Below are 23,460 nucleotides of genomic sequence, written 5' to 3'. Positions count from 1 at the left end.
CTCCCTCTTGCATATTTAGATCAAAGAATGAAGTCATAAGTGCAATCTTAGAGTTTTTAGATCGGGGTCCAAAGAGGGTATCCAAAGTGATCCATGCTTGAGAAGCAGACTGTATGTCGGAGATGTGATGAATGTAATCATCTCCAAGACCGAGCAAGATGATAGGATAGGCTTTGTCGTTCTTGGCAGTGGGAACATTAGTGACAACTTGCTCAATGTCGGAATCTTCGGGAGCAGCACGGTGAACAATGTCCCAAAGACTTTCTTTCATAAGATGGCACTTGATTTTGATTTGCCAAGTATGAAAGTTGGACCCATTGAATTTGTCGATAGACATGAGAGAATGAGAGGAAGATGCCATGTGGGAAGGTCTTACCTTTTGCTAAGATGCAAGGGCAGTGTCTATTCCCTTACAATATTGCAGAAATAAATGAAAGGAGAGATCCAAGAAGCCGGTTCTCTCACCACTTTGTCAAGGCCATAGCATGTGACAGCCCATCGAAGCAGGAGGAACCAGCAAAAAGGGACTGTTCAGCAAATTGAAAGAGACAAAGCACAGTACCTTAATCGCAGGCAGAGGCAGAGGCGCAAAAAGGGGCGCAGTCCAGGAGGTCGAACAGATGGCGCAGATCTTCGTGAAGATGGCACAGATCACGAACAGCAGCTGGAGAGGTGCGGCCTGTGCAAGTACAAACGTGCAGGTACGGATTTCGTACAGTCGTACGGACTGTACGGACAGTCTTCGTTCGTTGATGCAGGTGCAGGAGCGGGAGCTACAGCAGGGACAAGAGCAGATCTGGTGCGCAGATCTGGCAGCGCAATGGCGTGCAGATTTGGCGCGCAGATCTGGCAAAGAGAAGCGGTGGCGTGATGTGGTGGCGCAGATTTGGCAGAGAGATGGCGGGGCAGAAAGAGGTGGGCAGATCTGCAGCGGCAACCTGAATAGGAACAGCAGCTGCGTGGAGAAGACGGGCAGAAGATGAAGATGGCGACCAGCTGAGCGGGGCAGAAATCTGAGAAGAGGCAGCTATGGCTACAGCAGACTGAGGGGAGAGAAGAGGCGGCTATGGCTCTGATACCATGTAGGAATATAAAAGGAAGAACTATAAACTAGAAAACTAGAAGTAAAATAAGAACAAGATTGAAAGACAGACAAAGAGTTACCTTGTAGATGAGTGTAGACAAGACACAAGCTAGATAGATTGCAATGATGTGACCCATGAATATATGGGCCAAAGTACAAGACATAAAGCAAGAGTGCTTATGGGATAATTGTAGAGGTGCCACATGGCACACACTCAAGACACAAAGACTAGACTAGACTTGGACAAATGTAGACTAGGGAAATCGTACACTTAGTGTGCACTTATCTCCAACAACAAGCCCTCTGACTAAAGGTACTATGCCTCATCGTGAGGCGCAAGTCTTCAAATAAGACCTACCTCAACATCCAATGCATTGGCCACTTCAAATTTATCAAGACAGGGTCCAAGCTCAGATGCCCAAAAATGTACCTGAAGTTCCAGGAGTGGCACCAAGGTAGATCCTTTCCGAGTATTGTGAATCACAGACTCTGATTTAGAGCATGACTTGCAGCTTTGTGTCGAAAGAAGTACTTGAAGCCATGGAAGCTTGTTGCTTGAAAGGGGGGCTGAAACTGCAAAGAGAGCCAAGGGTTGAAAGAGAGGGCTGAAACTTGAAAGTGGGGCCTGAAAGAAGAGGGAACAGAAGGCTGAAAGAGAGGGCTGAAAGAGGGGGCTGAAGGAGGGCTGAAGGAGGGCTGGAGGGGAGTAGATGATGATGGAGGGCTGAAGCAGGCTGCAGGAGAGAAAGGAGAGGAAAGGAGTGAATGGGGCTGAAGGAGGGCTGGAAAACCTTGAGGATGGAGAGAGTATGTACTATGAGGCTGAAGGAGTGGAAGTTGCCTCCGCCTTACAAGTAAAGAAGTGGGTTCGTAAACGTCAAGTAAAGACTACACTTCTGTTGGTTATGGCAGTTGAGGAGACATCGACAAAGGATCCTCGTGAGTACCTCAACCAACCCTTTTTCCAGCCTTACTTGGATATTTTTCCATAGGAATTGCCAAAGGAGTTACCACCTCGACAACTAGTGGATCATCCAATTGAACTTATTCCGATGGAGAAATGGCACACTATTGCTTTGCTTTAAAAGGCTATGGCTAAAAAGCCCGGCAATAATCCGCCGTCGAAACCTCCTTATCGGGTTTCTTACACTCAAAATGAAGAAATCCAAAGACAGGTGACTGAACTACTCGACAAAGGTCACATTTGGCCTAGTCGCAGCCCTTTCGGATCTTTTGTACTACTTGTGGGAAAAAAGAATAAGTCAGTGCGCCTCTGCATCAACTATCGAGCCTCAACAAGCTCACTATAAAAAACAAGTATCCATTGCCTTGCATTGATGACCTTTTTGATCAACTTTTGCACGCAACACAATTTTCAAAGATTGATCTTCGTTCAGGTTATCATCAAATCTGCATATGAGAAGGCGATGAGTATAAGACCGCTTTCAAACAAAGTATGGGCACTACGAATGTTTGGTCATGCCTGTTGGGTTAAACAATGCCCCGGTCACATTCATGACACTAATGAACGACATCTTTAGGCCTTTCCTCGATAAGTGCGTCATCGTTTACCTCGATGACATCCTCATTTTCAGTAGATCCTTACATGAGCACAAACAACATCTTCACCAAGTTTTTCAACGTTGAGAAGAGTGAGTTCTTCAAAACCCAACTTGAATATTTGGGACATGTAACTTGAATATTTGGGACATGTTATTTGAGCCCAAGGCATCTCTGTGGATCTCAAGAAGGTCGAGGTAATTTGAAACTGGCCTACTCCTAAGAACGTTCATGATGTCCGCTCTTTTTATGGATTGGCAAACTTCTATCATACAAAGGTCTATGAGTTTTTCGAGATTGCAACTTTGATGTGTGAACTATTGAAACGCACGGTAGTTTTCCAATGGCTTCTCGAAAACAACTCAAGCAAGTACTCACTACCATACCTGTTATGGCTATTGCTGACCCAAACCTTCCGTTTGAGGTCATGATCGACGCTTCCGACATCGCTACAGGAGCAATCTTGATGCACGAAGGCAGAGTTATTGCTCTAAACAGCCATAAACATTCCGATATCCAAACCAGATACCCGGTTTATGATAAGGAGTTTCTTTCCATTTTACATGCTTACTGCTCTTGGAAACATTATCTCATGGGAGCCAACTCAGTGGTAAAGATAGACTATCACTCCTTCCGTTTGAGGTCATGACCGACGCTTCCGACATCTCTACAGGAGCAGTCTTGATGCAAGAAGGCAGAGTTATTGCTTTAAACAGCCATAAACATTCCGATATCCAAACCAGATACTCGGTTTATGATAAGGAGTTTCTTGCCATTGTACATGCTTACTGCTCTTGGAAACATTATCTCATGGGAGCCGACTCGGTGGTAAAGACAGACCATCACTCTCTAAAATATATCTTTACTCAGCTAGTAATGAACGCTCGTCAAGCATGCTGGGTTGAGTTTCTGGCCAACTTTCACATGACCATTGAGTACATTCAAGGACTACGCAATGTAGTTGCAGATGCTCTCAGCAGATTAACTCTAGCATCAGCTATGGTAATCTCTGCATTATCTATGGATGTTCCGAATTCGTTCAAAGGGAAGTATCTCAATGATAAAGACTTCGGCACAGCAGTACAAGTTCTTTCGACAAATCAAGCTTCTACTTCCGAACAGAAGATCTTCTCATCCTATTCTTATACGGACGACCTTCTGTATTATCAAGATCGCGTCTGTGTACCACATGACAAGGATGTTCGACGTCTTTTGTTAAAAGAGCATCATGTAGTTCCTTATGCTGCACATCCAAGCATCAATAAGACTTACATGTTACTCAGTGCAACGTACTACTGGCCTCATATGAACAGCGACGTCATCAAAATGGCTACATCTTGCTTATCTTGTCAACAAATGAAAGCAAGCCGACGACTTCCAGCAGGACTTCTTCAGCCTCTTCTAGTTCCAACTGAAAGGTGGGAAAGTATTTCCATGGATTTTATTACAACACTATTACGATCATCCAGAGGTAACACTCAGATTATGGTAATTGTCGATCGATGGTCCAAAATGGCACACTTTGCTGCTTGCAAAAGCAGTGCACCGGCTCTGGACATCGCCAAACTCTTACAGCAGTACCTTGACATATTACAGCAATATTTTCAGAATTTACCATAATATTTTCTATACCAGCTCATTATCTCCACCAGGGTCTTATTTTGAGTGGGAGGGGATGTCACGATTTGTGACGTATTCCTTTCTCTATACCTTAGACTTATGGATGGTTTGATGAATGGACACTTGTGGAAGGGTATGCCCTTTTGACAGGACACTTCCTATGAGGCACAACCCTTCACAAGAGACACATTCTATTGAAGAGACTACCATTGTAATGTACCCTCTCATCAAGGGTCACACCCTTCACAAGGGTTACACACCTCTTCATGCACATACACTTTGGAGTACACACCTTTTCATGTGTGACTCTTCACTCTCTATATAAGAGAGTCCCAATTGTATGGATGACACACTACAGACACTCAAGCAATACAAATATTCCTTGTTCTCTGCGATTTCAGTCTCCTTTCTGTTCCTTAGCACATTTCTAAATATAGTAAATCTAGGATTTCTTACACTCACCCTACCTTTAATTACCTCCTCCATGAGACCTCTCACTTACACTTATTCAATCTAGCTTTTGTCCTTTTCTTGAGAGGAAGATGGACTATTGGTTCAGCTCCCATATTGGTAAGATACGTGTTTAAGGGAGTTGAGAGGAGTGGCAAATCTTGAGAGAGAGTTGGATCTTGAAAATAGATGATTATGTCTCAATTCTTAGGGAGTCGTGACCCATATTAAACCTTACTTAGCATCTCCTCCTTGGGGCTCAACCTATTAGTATTCCACCTTATAGGATGAGCCAACTCGAGGAGGACGAGTTAGCTTCATAGCTACAAGACTATCTGAATATGAATTATATTCGCCAAGTAAATTACCCTGGGGTGCACCTATTCTTTTAAGAAAGAAAAAAGATGGTTCGTGGAGGATGTGTGTAGATTACAAACGATTGAATAAAGCAACAATTAAGAATATATAGCCTCTTTCTCATTCAGATGAGTTGACCGGTTGGCCGGAGCGAAGTACTTCAGTAAGATTGATTTTCGTACCGCTTATCATCAAATCCGTATCTATGCTAAACACATAGAAGAACTGCTTTCCGTACTAGGTATGGCCACTACGACTTTCTCGTATTGCCTTTTGGATTGACCAATGCTTCCGCTACCTTCCAGCAAATGATGAACAATTTGTTTTGAGATTATTTGAAAAAATTCGTTGTTGTGTTCTTAAATGACATCTTGTTATATAGCTGATCGCTAGAGGATCTCGTTGGACACCTTAGTTCCTTTAAGACAGCATAAGCTGTATTCCAAGATAAATAAATGTGACTTCTTTATGAAGGAGATCATTTACTTGGGGCACAAGATTTCTTCCGAAGGTATTAGTATTGATCTATATCGTCTCCAGAAGGTTTTGGAATGGCCCATCCCTCAGATAATGAAACAACTTTGTTCTTTCCTAGGATTTACGGTTTTTCTACGGAAGTCAGTGCGTGATTATTCTAACATCATGGCACCTTTGACCAACATGTTGAAAGGTCATGGACGTAGGTCTACCTAGCCGATCTCTTGGAATGATGCACTGAACAAGGCTTTTGAGACCTTGAAGCAAACTATTAAGGAAGCCCCGGTTCTTGCATTGCCCGATCCTACCCGGCCTTATGTTTTAGAGGCCGATGCGAGTGACTTTGCTATTGGGGCAGCTTTATTCTAAGAGGGCAGACCTGTAGCTTTTGAAAGTAAAAAGCTAGATGACACCCAATATCGTTGGCCCACACTAGAAAAAGAATTGTATCCAGTAGTGTATGCTCTAAAGGTTTGGCGACACTTCTTGTATGGTTTTAAGTTTCTTGTATTGACAGATCATCAATCAATAAAGTATGTGTGTGACGGGTCAGAATTGAGAGGAAGAAAGGATAGATGGGTAGAGTTAATGCAAGATTTTGATTCTGAAGTATGTTATGAGAAGGGTTCCTTGAATAGTGTGGCGGATGCCTTAAGTCGAGTGAAGTTTGTAAATGCTATGTCATTTACAGAAATATCCTCAGACCTATTTTAATCCTTGAGAGGGCTTTGCACAATTGATAGTCATTTCAGTTCTTATTGGCAGATGGTCTAGGATGGGAGCTCCATGGTTAACTAGGACTCAGGGATTGTGCCACCTACGGTACATGCGGCGGGAGGTTAGTGGATGATTAGGAAGGGCTTGTTGTTCTGGAATGGAAAGATATGTGTGCCAAATGTTTCGGATCTTTGATCTAAGATCCTCTTGGAGTGTCATGATGCTCCTAGTGCTAGACATCCAGGTATATATCGGACTTTGTCTCTTGTGAAACATACTTTTTATTGGCCTAAGATGCATGCTAAGGCATAACACCTTAGAAGGGTAGGTTTATTACAGCCATTGCAAATCCCTGGTAATAAATGGGAAAGTATTTCCATGGACTTTATTACTGGTTTGCCTAGAACGCGCAAGGGCCACGACTCCATTTGGGTCATAGTTGACTGTCTGACAAAGATGGCTAGATTCTTACCTACTAGATCGACCATATCAGCTATTCAGTTGGCTCACGAGTTTGTTGACCAATTGGTTAAGCTATATGGTTTGCCTTCAGACATAGTTAGTGACTGGGACTCTAAGTTTACAAGTAAGTTTTGGACATTGGTTTTTGAGAAGTTAGAAACTACTCTAAGTATGAGTTCCTCTGATCATGCACAATCCGATGGCAACACAAAGAAGGTTAACCAATTGGTTGAAGATATGCTTTGTCCATATGTTTCTAAGAGACAATCTTCATGGGAAGATTATCTCCCCATGATATAATTTGCTTACAATAGTGCAAAGCATTGAAGTACAAGTTACAGTCCTCTTATGCTCATGTACTGGTTTCAACCAAAGTCACTAGTTATGGGTTCAAGGGAATAAACAATGATGCTATAAGCACATTCTTGCAAGACATGCAAGAAATGTTGTAGTTTGCCAAGGAGTCTATTATAAGTGCCCAAGATCGGGATAGATTTTATGCTAATAGACATCGTTCACCAAGAGAGTACTCTGAAGGGACGATGGTATATTTACGGATACAGTTGCTAGCATCACAACATGACACATCTGGGTCACCTGCTGCAGTTGTGGGTAGCTTGTTGGCTGAGGAGATTAGACGGAAGTCTATGGATGGCAACAAGCAGGATGCAGCGTTAAATGTGGAAAGGGGCAGATCACAGTTCAGGGGGAAGTCCCAAGAAAGAGGGAAGTCTCGTAGCAAATCCAGAGCACGGAACATTGAGTGTTACCATTGTGGCAAGAAGGGCCATATGAAAAAGGATTGCTACAAGGTGAAAAGAGAGCAAAAGGAGAAGAAAAAGAATGCAAATTGGGGTGCAAATCAAAAGGAAGAGAGTCTATAGGAGGACAAAGGAAAAGTGAAGATCGAGGAGATCAATGCAGTCACACATGATAGTGACAATGACGTTCTCTTCATGTCTAGTTTATCTGCAGAGTTGCTTACCACTTCAGATGATGCATATTTCTAGGATTGGATTTTGGATTCTGGTGCTTCATTCCATGTTACTCTTCATAGGGAATGGTTCTCCACTTATGACAGTGGAAAGACAAGTTGTGCGCATCTTGAAAATGACTATGCATGTGACATAGTGGGAGTAGGTGACATAAAGTTTTCTTTTGCAAATGGGTCTGCATTTGTTTTGAAACATGTGAGACATGTGCCTAAGCTGACCAAGAGTCTTATTTCAGTGGGTCAGCTAGATGATGCTGGTTTTCACACCACTTTTGGCTTTCAGAGTTGAAAAATTCAGAAGGGCTCTATGCTTTTGGCCAGGGGTGTCAAGTGTGGAACTTTGTATCCCTTACATGTATCAGGGGTATTTGATCATGTTGTTGCAATAACCGAGCAGCCAAGCACTTCTTTGTGGCATTGCAGGTTGGGGCACATGAGCCAGAATGGAATGAAACTCTTATGCCGTTTGGGTTATGTACCGCATTTGAGTTTCTCTGATTTTGAATTTTGTGAGCACTGTCTCTATGGGAAGTAGACTAAATCAGCCCATAAAAGAAGGGGAAAGAAAGAGTTTGAAATGCTTGATTTGGTGCATTCAGACGTATGTGGTCCCATGCCTACACGGTCATTAGGCGGGGCTGAATACTATGTGACATTCATTGATGATGCAACTAGGAAAGTGTGGGCTTATGCTACAGCTCGGAAGAGTGATGTGTTCCAGGTATTTCAGAAATGGCTGGCCTTGGTTGAGAATCAGTCAGGTAGAACACTTAAATGCCTACGGACTGACAATGGTGGAGAGTATATCTCTCATGACTTTCAGCATTTCTGTAATACACGTGGGATTAAGAGGGAGCTCACATCCCCTCGTACTCCAGAGCAAAATCCAGTTGCAGAAAAGATGAACCGTACCATTCAAGAAAGGTTGCAATGCATGCTTTCCAATGCAAGTCTTTCTGGTGGTTTTTGAGCTGAGGCAATGAAGACTGCAGTGCATGTGATCAATAGATCACCTAGTAAGAGTTTGGATGGTGGTATTCCTGAAGAGGCATGGAGTGGCAAGAAGCCCTCTTACTGTCATTTGCGTATATTTGGGTGTGAGGCATATGCACATGTGCCAAAAGAGCTTCGAAAGAAGCTAGATCCTAAGTCTAAGAAATGCATCTTTTTGGGTTATGGTGAAAGTGGAGAGATGGGCTATCGTCTCTGGGATCCAGAAGCAAAGAAGATCATACGCAGCCATGATGTGGTCTTCAATGAGAAGAAGATGCATAAGGCACCCATGAGGGATGTGGAAATGAGGAGAATCACTTTCCAGGATGTGAATCTACTTGCATATGTTGATAGACAGCAAGCTGTCCATGCACCAAATGTGCAAGAAATGGTACCACCAAGTACTCCCATAGGTATACAATCAAGGGTAGATGATGGATCATCTATTGGTGGAAATGATGAGCCAAATGTGGCTGATATGCAGGTGGGACAGCAAGCTGAAATGCCCTTGAGAAGATCATCTAGATTGTCTAGACCGCCTGATAGGTTTGTTCCAGGGGTAGACTATGTGATGCTTAATGGTTGCGGGGAGCCTTCTTGCTACAGAGAGGCTATGATGCTCGAGGATCAACGCAAGTGGAAGTATGCTATGCAATCAGAGATGAGTTCACTTATGAAGAATAAGACTTGGGACTTGGTTTCTTTGCCACATGGAAAGAAAGCATTGCCATGTAAATGGGTCTACAAAATGAAGGTCACAGGTAATGATGTGCCTAGGTACAAGGCCCGTTTGGTTGCTAAAGGGTTCAAGCAAGAGAAGGGTGTGGACTTTGATGAGATATTCTCTCTGGTTGTGAAGATGACCACACTTAGATGCATGCTTGGACTAGTGGTAGTAGAGGATATGGAGCTTATGCAGATGGATGTCAAAACAGCTTTCTTGCATGGGGATTTGCATGAGGAAATTTACATGGTGCAGTCGGAAGGCTTTGAAGAAAAGGGCAAAGAGCATTTAGTTTGCAAGCTGAAGAAGAGTCTCTATGGTCTTAAGCAAGCGCCTAGAGAATGGTATCAGAAGTTTGATGCTTTCATTTGGTCCCAGGGTTTTAGAAGGAGTGAAATTGATCACTGTCTCTACACTAAAAGGGCTAAGGATAATAGCCTGATAATCTTGGCACTATATGTGGATGATATGCTATTGGCTAGCAAGAATACTTATGAGCTAGATGCATTAAAGGCCAAGTTGCATGAGGCCTTTGATATGAAGGATTTGGGACTTGCAGGTCATATTCTTGGTATGCGCATCATGCGTGATCGGAGTAGGAAACTCCTTTGGCTTTCACAAAAAGAGTATGTTACAAAAGTATTACAGCATTTCAATATGGAGGGGGGGAAGGCAGTGAGTACTCCATTGCCTCCATATGTAAAACTGAGTCATACAGATAGTCCCAAATTAGATGAGGAAAGGGCCATGATGGCCAAGGTTCCTTATGCATCAGCAGTTGGGAGTCTTATGTATGCTATGATAGCTATCAGACCAGACATTGCATTTGTAGTGGGAGTTGTTAGCCGGTATATGGCTAATCCAGGAAAGAGGCATTGGGAGGCAGTTAAGTACATCATGAGGTACATAAAGGGTACCAAGGAGATGTGCATCTGCTTTGGTAGAGGAGACATGCGTGTACTTGGGTACACAGATTCAGACTATGCAGGGCATGTGGATAGTAGGAGATCCACTTCTAGTTATGTGTTCACCTTTGCAGGTGGTGCAGTGTCGTGGATGTCTCGCGTACAGAAGTGCGTTGCTTTGTCTACCACAGAGGTTGAGTATGTTGCAGCCACAGAGGGTTGCAAGGAGGCTATATGGCTTGATCGGCTAGTGGGAGATTTGGGGATTCATACAGGTGTACCGACATTGCATAGTGATTCCATGAGTGCTATTCAGCTAGCACGGAATCCGGTCTTTCATGCAAAGACCAAACACATTGAGGTCAGGTACCATTTCATCAGGGAGGTACTTGAGGACAAGCGCATAGAGCTTGTCAAGGTTCATACAGATGATAACCCTGTAGATATGCTGACGAAGAGTCTACCTAGTCAGCGGTTTGAGTATTGTCGCGTATTGATGGGCATTGGATAGTATGCTCACTGGTTGTTCTCCCTTAGAGGCACATTGTCCTTTAAGTGGGAGGTTGTGGGGGTTAAAGGTCACTGTCCCTTTACCCCGGTTATGTACAATACTCAAACACATATATAAATAAATGAAAAAGAAGATTAGGATGGTTCTGCACCCACCAAAACTTGTGTGGCTCTCTGTTTCTCTTTCTCCCTCTTCCGTTCTTGCTTCCGTTGAGAGCACTCTCACCCGTGATTTGCAGGAAAAGTTTGGCGTTAATGGTTTAGTCGTTTTCAGGCCGAGTCTCATCTCGATTCTCTATGCAGTGTAGGTGGACGTCCCTCATATGCTTAAAGAGACTGACATGAAAAGCATTACGTACACTTAAATGCAGAAGTATGTGCAGGGTGAAAGAGACCTCATTGATTTTGTCTGAAATCGTAGTTATAAAATGTAAATGCTAATATCGTAGTTATAAAATGGGCTGCAGCTAAAAATAGATCAAGAAGGATACTTTTGTTTAATATACCAAACTTATCAATCACGTTGCTACAAACATGGTTGTCTTCAGTGTAGTAAATCATGAAGTCTAAACTACACATATCTTTAGGAAAGCCTGTGAACTTGGACAAAGCATGAATGGTATTTTTTATAGTTGTAAAATGACTGCAGCAAAAAGCAGAAGCTGAATGGAGATCCTTTGGATCAAAGTATTGATCAAATCAATGATGTCACTGTTGTTAGTGGTGTAAATCTGAAGGTAAATTCTTTTGTTGTATGGATATTTGGTAATACGTGCTGGATTGTTATTTAGCCTTGACATATGTGCTTGATCTATGCTTGAAGCATTGATGTTTAATGCTTTTTGTTACCATTCCTGTTAAAGTTCCCTGTATATATATGTTGCAGGAAGAAGAGGAAAAATTGTTGGCAGAACCTGCTGAGAAGAGTCATACCTCTGAAGCACTGAAAAGGTTTGTACAGGAGGAAGAGCGCAAATTGTTCCTTGAAGAAAAACCACTTCGCCAGAAAATAATTGGAATAGGTGGGACATGAGAATTTTCAATGTTTTCGCTTTGTCATTCAGTTCATTGAAAGCAACCATGTACATCTCATTGAGGTTTCGAAATGGGTTTTTGCCTGTGGCCAATTGCAGCAAAGAAGTATGGTATACAAAGTGTGAGTGAAGATGTGGAGCGTTGCTTATCCTTGGTGAGTTTCTAGGCTGGAATTGACACAATTTTCATTTGTTTCTATGTCTTGTTCATATCTTGGTGGTGACCTTTGACCGGAATCTCTAAAACATTCTCTCTTTCCTTTCGTAACCTTGCCACTGGAAAATTTAATGAAGTATGAATTTGGACTTTCAGTCGCTAGAAGAATGGTATCGGAGCATATTGTGTAAACTTATCAGGTTCTCTAAGCAGGTGAGGCTTGAATTCTTACACGATTCTTCTTAACCAAGAGTAAAGATACTGCTTCTTGTGTTCCTCTGAAGCTTGTCGGTGCTCGTGGCAGCGATGTGATCTTGAGAAAGAAAAACAAAAGATTTTATCGACTTCAGATGTTCGTCGCCAAATTATGATAGCTAAGAAGAAGGTAAAAGAAGCCAAGCAAGTCAAAGAAGCACTTGGAGGAAACCATGCGGATAACCCTTCCCAACAGAGTGAGGTTAGTAAATAAATATGGCTATAGCAGTTTAAAATGTAGACTTTTGTCTGTTTCTTCTGGGTATTGACAGTTCAAAATGTAGCTTCGATAGTAGTGTAGCTGATTGTTATTTTGTTTTAATGGTGGTTGCCTTCATGCGCACATGAGGTGTACATAGGCAGCTAGTTAGTCTGTGTACTATCTTTTTATGTATTTGGAAATTGGCCAATGGGTATGCACCATCTAGTATAGAGATTTATAAGATTTATAATATTGTATAATATGGAGTTGCTAGATATTTACGTATCTCTAGAAGCTTGCAGAAAAACGTATAATATTGTAGAAGATATTGAAAGAAGGTGAGGTAGTACTTCAAATCTATAATTATCTTGTGGATCTAGAACATTCTGATTCCTGAGAATGTAGAAGACTGTACTGGAACTTTCTAGGATAGAAGATTCGAGATAGATTGTTCTAGATGTGAGAGCTTCCCTATACTATCATATATACATAAGGTATTGGTAGGGTATTGTTGTGAGAGGCCCTCCAATGCCCCATCAAAAAGACGCCAATACCCCATCAAAAAGACGCCAATGCACACCTACCTGTTCATGAAAATGGATCAAATGGGATGGTGGTCCAAACCTATGCCCCTCTTGAAAGAAGCAATAGTAGCATCCTCAGATCTCATATTAAGCAGGGAAAATGCATAGGAAGTACTCCTCTATGTGCACCGTTGCCAGTGTGCAAACCCACTGCTCTCTAGGTGTGCCTGCTGCACTCACTGCTTGAATCCTCATTGGTGAGACGAGTGTTGGGTGTTGGAAGCAATGGATCCTGAAAAAAGGGAAGCACAATGGAGTAAAACGAGATGCTGTAATAGATTGCTGCAAAGTTGAAGTGTGGAGGCTCAAGGGAGAGCCAACATAACAAAACCCTAGGGCTAACTGCCCTAACTGGACTAAGTGTCCTAACTGACCTAGATGGTACATCAACTAACTGTACCAATAGTCCTAACTGACTATAACTAGGCCTACAAGGGGTTCATACCAAGGTATAAGTGGCATCTATGGATAGCCCATGAGATAGCCTACAAACCCCCCTCCATGGTATGGGCTGAAGTATCTTGGACATGGCTCAGGATACCTAAATATTTAGTGTCATGGTTGCGCATGTTCGTCCCGTAGGATATAGCAACCTATGACTGTACAGAGTACGACAGATGAAGCTACAAAAGGTACTAAGTTTAAAGCTTGTTGAAAAGCCTCAGACTTAGGTCGAGGTAGAGCCTTCGTAAAAAGATCTGCCAAGTTGTCTTCAGTGGGAACATAAGACAACTCAATATCACCTGTTGATAATCGCTCTGTGACATAGTGATAGTGAACCTCAATGTGCTTTGTGCGAGCATGGAAAATTGGATTCCGTGCGACAGCCAAAGCACTATGACTATCAATGATGATGACGGTAGGAGTAGTTTGACATACACTAAGATCCGGAAGTAGCTTCCAAAGCTAAACACACTCCACTGTAGCTGTAAAAGCCGCTCTGTACTCAGCTTCATAGCTAGAAGTAGCAACTATACTCTGCTTCTTGCTGAACGAAGAAACACATGAGGTACCAAGCATAAAACAGTTGCCACTATGTGACACACGAGTGTCAGAACAACCAGCCCAAGCACTATTAGTGAACCCATGCATGACAAGTGAAGTATCGGTCCCATAAAGAAGGCCTAAATGCTGTGTGCCTTTAAGATATGTGAAAACACGCTTCACGGCATGCCAATGGTGCATAGATGGGCTGTGCATATATCTGCTCAACTGTGAGACAGCATACTGTCGATGCTGAGCATTGCATGCTGCACATGCACTTCTCACCTTTAAAGTATTCACAAGATAGGCAAGGTGAAAGCGATGATCACAAGGGAGGGCATGGTATCTTGTGGCCCTATCAAAACGATCTTGGCAGATTGGACAACATGGCCCATCCACGATGAATTGTAATTGTGCAGGTATCATGGATAGTTTGCACACAGCGAGGCCAATGAAATCAGGACTGATTGTCGAGACTATGCCCCCTTCTTTGATATGTTGCAATGCGGCTTGTGCATCATGCGCCTGTTGTGAGAATAATTGGCTACTATTAGGCACATCTTGATGTATGCATTGTCGATATCAAGCCGCTGGCCAGTTTGAGATAACAATGCATGCAATATTTCAGTATCGCTTTTCACCCACTCAAGTTCTTTCAGCACCCATCGATGCTCCATAGTTGTATCTCATACAGTTAAGGTAGAAAACATGACATCTCGCTCGACATGTGCTCCCTCTCCAACTTCCTCTTTCATATTCATATAGATGTCTTCAGTTGTCACAGAGGCTACACGTCCAATAACATCACATACAAACTTATCAATTGATGTTGGGTTGGAATTCTCCAAAAAAACCCAAAAGTAAATACTGGACACATTTAAATATTATATTCACCTGACATTGGATTGTCGATGCTTTGTGGTGGTTTGGCTACCACGGTTTTGGTGCTTGTCAGACGTGGTTCCTCATGTACTCAATTCACTGAGGCAATGATTCAGGACATGAGACCAGGGCAAAAAATAAGGAGGGAATAAGATTATGGTAGTATAGGTCAATGGGCGAATCTTACACAAAATAGAGTTATAAATATTAGCCCTGCTACCACTTTTAGGGCGAATTTATCAAATTTGAGGCTCAAAAAATTAGCCCACCTTTATGTTTGGGCTAATTTATCAAATTTAAAGCTCTAAATATTAGCCCAACCAAATTGGGAAAGCCTATAAATTAGCCCTTCGGCTAAAATTCGCCCCTAATTTTTTCCCTACATGAGACATGCATACATTCAAACATTTGCTTCTCATACAACTGTAGAAGATTGTTTCCTAGAAATATCAAACCATTAACCCTAAACAACCAATGATGTTATCCAACATCCATTTCAAAATAGTGCAAAATATGATCTAGGAATATTTAAAAAGTATAGGACTTGTAAATTGAAATATGATGACGTGACAAAATTACAATTTTATAGATTTTTTGGATATATAGAGTGGCACTTATGCCATTCTCTCCAATATAAATTTCATATTGATAATTTTAATTTCAATTTGTGGATACTGGCTTGCAATCCTCAAACTGAAAACGCTGCAAAAGATGTCCAATGTACTTGGATTGTGACATCAAAATGCCCCCCTCACTGCTAGCAAATTGAATGCCCAGATAGTAGTGCAAAAGACCAATATCAGGCATAGCAAATGTCTGCTGCAAATCAATTTTAAAATCTGCAATATGCTGAGCATGTGTCCCAGTTACAAGCATATCATTCACATAAAGGACTAAAATCAGCAAATCTGTCCCACGCTTGCGAATGTAAAGGGTAGCCTCTGTAGGGCTATTCTGAAAGCCAAGTGTGAGAAAATGAGAATGAATTCTCAAATACCAAGCCCAAGGTGCCTGCTTCAATCCATAGAGGGCCTTTTTCAAGCGGCATACCTTGCTTTTAGAACCTTCAACCTCAAAGCCAGGAGGTTGGGAAACATAGACGTCTTCCTGGAAATGCCCATGAAGGTAGGCTGTCTTAATATCAAGCTAATGTATCTGCCAATGAAAGTGGGCAGCAAAGGCAATAACAATGCGAATGGTAGTGATCCTGGAAGTGGGAGCAAAAGTCTCCTCAAAGTCAATGCCATGCTGTTGAGCATAGCCCTTAGCAACAAGACGGGCTTTGTAACGGTCCATTGAACCATCAGCTTTCCGTTTGATCTTGCAAACCCACTTAGTTCCAATGACATTCTTGCCATAAGGCAGATCACACAACTCCCAAGTGTCATTCTGATGGATAGAATCCAATTCAGCTTGCATGGCCTTCATCTAACAAAACTAGCATGCTCTTTTCGGACAGCTGCTCTCGTACGGACTGGCAGAGGAGTGTCTTGTTTGCTGTTTTTTAATGTGTCAAGTAGCCAACGGGGTACCCTTTTAGGCTCCTGAATTTCTGCTCTTTCTTGGTCAAGAGCCCTGTGCAAATGATCCTGATCAATGATAGGCATATCAGGCTGAATTTATGCATGCACATGTGGCTGTAAATGACCAACAGATGGAGGGACAACCTCAGATGGAACATCATCCCCAGCATCGGATGGAAACAAAGGCATCAAGCTGTCAAATATGTTTGGGGCATCAACAATGGGATGTTTTTGACAGTCCAGCAAAGGCATAGTGGAGGATTCATCAAACACAACATCCCGACTGACAAAACACTTGCCCGTGCGAGGCTGATATAGCTTATAGCCCCTGCTCTCTAAACTATACCCAAGAAAAATGCATTTAACAGCTTTATCATCCAACTTAGTGCGTCTCTGTGAAGGCACATGAGCATAAGCTAAGCATCCAAAAGTCCTCATGTGGGAAATGCGAGGCTTACGACCCGTCCAAGCCTCATAAGGTGTGATAGTCTGCAATGCCTTTGTAGGATATCTATTCAAGATGTAATTTGCACACATGACCGCATCCAACCACAACTTATTAGGCAAATGCTTGCCTTTCAACATGCATGTAGCCATTTCCATCACTGATCTATTCTTCCGCTCAGCCACGGGATTCTGTTGAGGAGTATAAGGCACAGTGCATCGATGATTAATGCTACGGGAAGCCAAAAAAACAGCAAACTCCTTTGACATGTATCCACCCCCCCTGTCTGTATTAATGTGAGCAATGTGCAGCCCACTCTCATTCTCAGCCAAGGCAATAAAGTGCTTGAAGCATGAAGAAACATCAAACTTGGATTTCAATGCGAAAATCCAAGTGTACCTGGTGAAATCATCAATAAAAGTAACAAAATAGTAGAATCTCCCAAGAGCTGCAACCCTCATGGGTCCACAAACATCACTATGAACCAGATAAAGCTTAAGTGAAGCACCAACTCTCCCATCCTTGGGAAAGGCAGCACGGTGCATCTTACCAAGTAAGCATGGTTCACAAACATGTTTGGTAGGCATATGCATTTTGGAAAGATCCACAACCATCTCTTCCTTATATAACTCTTCAAAATTTTGGTGTCCAGACCTCTCATGCCACAAATGAGTATTTGCCATGGTAGAATCAATAGCAAAGGCATGTGCATCGGCAAGTGCAGCATAATCATCTGAACATCTGTCATAAGCATCAAGTCTGTAAAGACCGCTAGACAATGTGCCAGTCAAAACCAGGGTAGAGGCATGTGTAACATCATACACTGGATACCTCACACCATCAAAAATAACCTGAAAGCCACATGTAGCAATGGATGAAATAGAAATGAGGTTCTTACGAATGCCTAGAACATAAAGCACATGCTCTAGAGTGACAATACCACTAGAGACAGAAGTAAGAGCAACTTGCCCAATATCTTTTACTGTATATGATGCATTACTGGCACATGCGGCACTGCCCCCCTTAGATGTAAGCTCCAATGAGCTGAATAACTTCCTACAGGAAGTGATGTGCTTGCTAGCACCAGTTTCAAAGAACCATGCATCATGAACATCTGAAACTGCCATACAAGCATCATGAACATCAAGATTATACTGACATGTAACCAAGAAAGCCCAATGGTGGTCTTGTGCGAAATTAGCAGACTCATGTCGATCTTCTGCACTAGAAGAACCAGATATTGAAAGACCAGAGTCTTTCTTTTTCTTTTCAGATGCTATGCGCTTCCTGTATTCAGAAATATCATGCCCAGGTTTTCTGCAATAGTTACATCTCTTCTTCTTTTTGTTATCCCCTGAAGAAGAGGCACCATGTGAATGATCAGCATGGGAATGAGAGGGCTTTCCAACAGAAACCTTGCCTTTACCTTTGTGTTTATGATGGGTAACAAATGCTTGATCACTAGCCATAGTAGCATTGCGATTCACACGACTTTACTCCTCCTGAAGAAAAGAGCAACAAGCTGGTCAAATGAGAAATGATTGGCATCACCCCCTGCAACCAACCTCAATGTAGTAGCAAAGCCTTGATATGAATCAGGCAACCTATCAAGGGTATTAGAAACCAGTTGAGAATCAGGCATAATCTCATCAATGTTAGCCAACTGCTCTTTTAGATCCTTCACATTAGTGAGATAGGCATCCATGTTACCACCCTCATCAAGCTTTAAATCTTTCAAGTGCTTGCGGAGATAGGCAACCCTCGCTTCATTCCATATCTGATACAAAGATGCAAGCTGATCCCATGCTTACTTAGCTGTCTTGCAAGACCGAATATGAGAGATAGTAACCCGCTTCATTGAAAGAGCAATCAAGGCATGTGCTTTGGCATCACGACCATCCCACTGAATTTGCTCCTGTGAAGGAGGCAAAGCACCTTGAGCGGTGCAGGAGTCTTGGCTGTAGCAGTAGAACCATCACCTGAAGAAACAGAGGCTGCATGTGTAGCACCAATAACAGTGCGTGTAGGCCTGGCCTCAGAACCTGAAACAATATGCCATAGATTCTTGGCAACCAAACATGTCCCATCATGTATGACCACATGGGGTAATTGGTGCCATCAAGCTTGTCATCAGCCCCAATCAGCCCAAACAAATAATCTTTGCTACCAGACATGGTGGTGAAATACAAGTTCGTACAGTTAGGTTTTTGTTGTAGAAATTGCTCAGATTTGCTCCAAAATGCGTCTCCCTTGCAGTTGCTGCTCCAAAATGTGATCTTCTTGTGGCAGAATGAGATCTTTCGTGACAGAATTGCTTGGAAAGGTCTCAAACACTCGTGGGAGTGAAAACCAGCAGGACCAGCAAGAATGAGGGCTCCAGAGGTTGCCAAACAGCTTGGGAAAGCTGTTAATGGTTGAGGGAATGGATTCCCAACTTGCTCTGATACCACCGTTGGGTGTTGGAAGCAATGAAAGCTCAAAAATGGAAGCACAATGGAGAAAAACGAGATGCTGTAATAGATTGCTGCAAAACTGAAATGTGGAGGCTCAAGGGAGAGCCAACATAACAAAACTCTAGGGCTAACTGCCCTAACTGGACTAAGTGTCCTAATTGACCTAGATGGTACATAAACTAACTATACCAATAGTCCTAACTGACTATAACTAGGCCTACAAGGCTCATACCAAGGTATAAGTGGCATCTATGGATAGCCCATGAGATAGCCTACAACGAGGCCTACATCTATTCTATGACAATCCTCAATGCATGGGTAACCATCTTTCCTCCAGATACTAGGACCTAATGATCAATCCCTCTTCTGATACTCTTAGGAAATGGTCACGGTAGAACTGGATCTTGGTGGGGAGCTCTTGGTCCCCCCCCAAGTACGTGATGTAAAGCTGGAGTAGGTGATACAGTGGATCTCATCTCGTGGGATTTGGAGGGATGGGGCATCCAGACTATACTGAAAGGGAGAGAGGCCGATTCATTTGGAATGCCCTGAGTACGAAACCATTTGGAGATGCGTGCATACCAGGTTGTGCTTATCCCACTCTCAACCTTCGAGTCAACCCTAGGACACACTTGAGTAGAGGAGGGAGGGAGGGCAGCATGGGTCAGCGGGAAGAGATAATGCAGAGCGGTGGAGCCTGCGACCCAGAGGATGACTAGGGCATGCACGGTAGAGGTCCAACCCATTGCTGTTCTACTCAGAGGAGACCAATCGACCCGAGGTGTTACCCTTGATATGGCTCATCAGATACAAAGATCCGGAGACCACGCCCCTTGCCATAGCGAGAGACAGCTCGACAACTACAGATACGCGACATCTTTGCGTCTCATTGGAGGGCTACCACGACCCCTGGATATGTCATTGGAGCTTTCGCACTACTTGAGTCTCTTGAGAGTTTTTGAGAGATTTTGAGACTTTTGAGATTATTAGCTTGGTTAGCACTCAGCAAGGGCATTAGTGAGGCCTTAGCTTCAGCCCATATCGGCTTGTATGAGCTACTTTGCTGATTGTACTTTGTCTCATAGGCCGGCGAGGCCTCCTGAAGACGTTAATACAAATTTCTTTCTTTCTTTCTAAGCTCATAAGCCCATTATATAAGTTCTTATTCTTTTCTTAACGGTGACTACTTCAAACAAACTTATCTTTATTGTTCCAAAAGCAACATCCCCAAAGCAATTTGAAAATCTATAAGGAGTAAGCTGAAAGGTAATCCAGTTAAAGGTAAGTATCTCACTGTGAACATGGCACATGGAATTGCTTTAAAGGTCGTCAATCAATCCAAGGCACCTAAAGTAACTTAGGAGGGTAAAAAACGATGTTTGAAGAGCGACTTACTGAAAATCTAATTACAATAATATTTGGGGGAAAAAGTATTTCTAACAAGTCGTCCTCCTGTTAATAACCAGGTTAGTGTGGATGATTATTGTATATTGAAGCATTAGATTGTGTTTGCTACTAAGGTTGTAAGGTCTGAATAATGTAGGGTTGCCAAAAGTTCTGAACAAGGATTTGTTCTAAAGGCAGTTTCTTTATGTGACAGAAAAATGACAAAGTTCATGAGGACAAGGCAGAGTCACGGCCTAAAGGACAAAAGGTAGCATGTCTTCATGGATGGCACAAATCTTGCAAGATCTTGCAGATGAGGTTTGAACTGTGATTCATGGGTGGGTGTCAGGTGCGCAAGGATGATGAGAAGGTCAGGGCGAATGCTACAAATATAGCTGCAAGACGAGCTGTTGGAGCTGATGACATGCTTCTTAAGTGGCAACTAATGGCAGAGCAAGCACGTTTGAAACGTTCAGGTGAACCAGGTAACAATTGTGCACCAGATATTGAGTTGGCCATTTACATTTGCACTAAAGTTTGAGTTGACCAGTTTTATTTGTGCACACACATGCTTGTACGTTTAGCTTTGTGTGCATATACGTGTGGATGTGTCCCTGCTATTCCTGACGATATATGGATGGTGTGTGAGCTGCGGATGACCCTTAACGATAAAGTCAGACTGTCAATTGTGTTGTTACGTGATGGGTTTGGGCATGTTCCTGGATCGGCATATAATCATCAGAATTCGTTTCTTGTAGGAGGATCAGATGGGGTAGCTGCGGACCAGGTGGCAAAATCTTCTGGTGTTACCAGCGACAGGGAGGTGAAAAGGACAGTTAGGTATGAAAATGCAGCACCTGGGCTTGTAACCACACAAAGGAAGTTGGAAACAGGGGTGCCAACAGTAACAGCTGACAGTGGCAGACCACCTGGTTCGTCTTTGTTTATCATTGGTGTTTATTTTGACTTGTTTTTTTGAAGTGTATGTAGTGGTTTTAAATGAGCTGAAGCCTCATATGTAAAAATTGAAGGGAGTTTCATGAATGGCTGTTCTCAGATCTAGCGAAAAGATTTTAAGTTGGTGAGGAAGTGGGTGGAGTGAGATTGATGATTTTCTCCTATCTGAGGAAATTTCTACCTGGTAACTATAAGCGCCTGTGATTTGAAGGCTTGAAGTAATTTGGACTGTCTTTTTTCAGGAATGATGCCCAAATCCTTACGAAAGCAATTAAGGATGGCTCGTCTCATTACTGTAAAGGATATGATATCTGTATTGGAAATGGAACCGCGGATGGCCAAATCCACATTGCTCTATCGGTTGTGCAATGGGAAGCTTGCAACAACTTCTAGTTGATTCAACAATAGTGGATGCTGAAGTGCAATCTTAATCAGTTTTCAACCTCAGATTTCGGTGTAAATATAGGGCAGACTTCTAATTCCATTTTCAAGGATTCTTTGCTCTCACAGAAAGAGAATGAGTGTACAGGAAGGGATGGATGAAGCGGCTACTGCATACACAGGAAATTAGAGTTGTAAAATTGCACCTCAATGTGCAATAATTTTGTAAATTGTACAATTTTCTGAATATTCTTATCATGGCATTGTGGATGAAGCTTGTTTTGGGGAGGGGATCCTCCTAATGGTCTACGATTCCTCTTGCTTGGTCAGCAATAGCAATCTTGCTGTGCTAAAAATGATGCCAAGTGATCAATACAGTGACTACTTTGTGTTTGTGTGGGTGTGTGTGTGCATGTGCGTACATGTGCAAGCTGGTACCTGACTCAGATCGCAGGACATTGCAGCTCACTTTTACATGCATGATCCAAGAGGATGCATGGGATGTATGCAAAATTGATTTTCTGATAGGAGACTCTGCCTAGCTTATAAACATGGAAGGAAATGACACGCCTTTAAAGGAGATGATCATATGTACACCAATCGATAGCTCCTTACAACACATACAGAATTGTTTTCAAGGAGTCCTTGTCAAGGTTGCAGGAGTATGTTTCACAGGAGAAGTGGGTGACAGAAAAGAGCAAGACTCGTTCCCTTGCAACTATCACTATGATGATTATTTTGTAGAAAGGCTGGGACACTCGATGAAGATGAAATGTCATGAAGCAGGGATGTTGACTTGATAAGATGCAAGACGAGGGGTGGTATCACAAAAAGACAGGAGTTTGGAACAGCCCGCAAGCTGGCAATGGACTGCAAAGGCTTTTGGTGTAGCGTGAAAGAGGACGTACTTGTGGTAACGCTACACCATGTCACAAAGCAGGCACACGTTCACTTGACATGATGCAAGAGGAGGTAGTATTTGAAAAAACAGGCATTTGCGACAGCCTAGACAAATTAACTAATAATGCATTTAGATGGTAGGTTTTGCAATGGCCAAACTCTTTAAACCATTACAAAACATAAAATAAACTCAACTTATAACTCCATGAAAATGGAAAGCATGCCTTGGGACAAAAATTTCAGGCATGATTGTAGTAAGATTGATAATTTTGTACATCGACTGTCTTGTAGAGGAGAGGCGATTGAAGGACAAGGTCCTTACTACTGCTTTGTCAACTTGAAAAGGCGTCCATAGAGGACAGGATACCAAGCAATATTTGGAAGATGTAGCTCACCTAAACAGGCGAGTACCATGTCAGTTGCAAACACATGAAGGGCTTTGATCGGTCTGTATGAGAAACATT

At 42.6% G+C, this 23,460-nt stretch overlaps 1 protein-coding gene across 5 annotated transcripts in view; it reads left to right on the top strand.

Moving 5' to 3' along the window:
- The window catches only part of LOC147881728 (transcription initiation factor TFIID subunit 4b-like), a 43,491-nt gene extending 20,966 nt beyond the window's left edge, over window positions 1-22,525 (top strand). For 3 of the 5 annotated variants that reach the window (XM_087401697.1, XM_087401698.1, XM_087401699.1), the window contains exons 4-12: window positions 11,503-11,590; window positions 11,740-11,875; window positions 11,987-12,042; window positions 12,201-12,257; window positions 12,349-12,501; window positions 20,973-21,026; window positions 21,108-21,243; window positions 21,517-21,690; window positions 21,958-22,525. In XM_087401697.1, the coding sequence (XP_087257823.1) occupies window positions 11,503-11,590; window positions 11,740-11,875; window positions 11,987-12,042; window positions 12,201-12,257; window positions 12,349-12,501; window positions 20,973-21,026; window positions 21,108-21,243; window positions 21,517-21,690; window positions 21,958-22,112 (1,009 nt within the window). In that variant the 3' untranslated portion in view covers window positions 22,113-22,525. The remainder of the gene's footprint in view (window positions 1-11,502; window positions 11,591-11,739; window positions 11,876-11,986; window positions 12,043-12,200; window positions 12,258-12,348; window positions 12,502-20,972; window positions 21,027-21,107; window positions 21,244-21,516; window positions 21,691-21,957) is intronic. The other 2 variants (XM_087401700.1, XM_087401696.1) reach the window with 1 other exon arrangement.
- Window positions 22,526-23,460: the final 935 nt, after the last annotated feature.

The sequence above is a fragment of the Dipteris shenzhenensis genome, chromosome 30 (assembly GCF_047967505.1).
Source record: "Dipteris shenzhenensis isolate YYH24624 ecotype China chromosome 30, Dip_SZ_1.0, whole genome shotgun sequence".
NCBI classification, from domain to species: domain Eukaryota; kingdom Viridiplantae; phylum Streptophyta; class Polypodiopsida; order Gleicheniales; family Dipteridaceae; genus Dipteris; species Dipteris shenzhenensis.
Note: the sequence above shows the minus strand (reverse complement) of the source record. Positions and strands in the feature narration are given on the sequence as shown.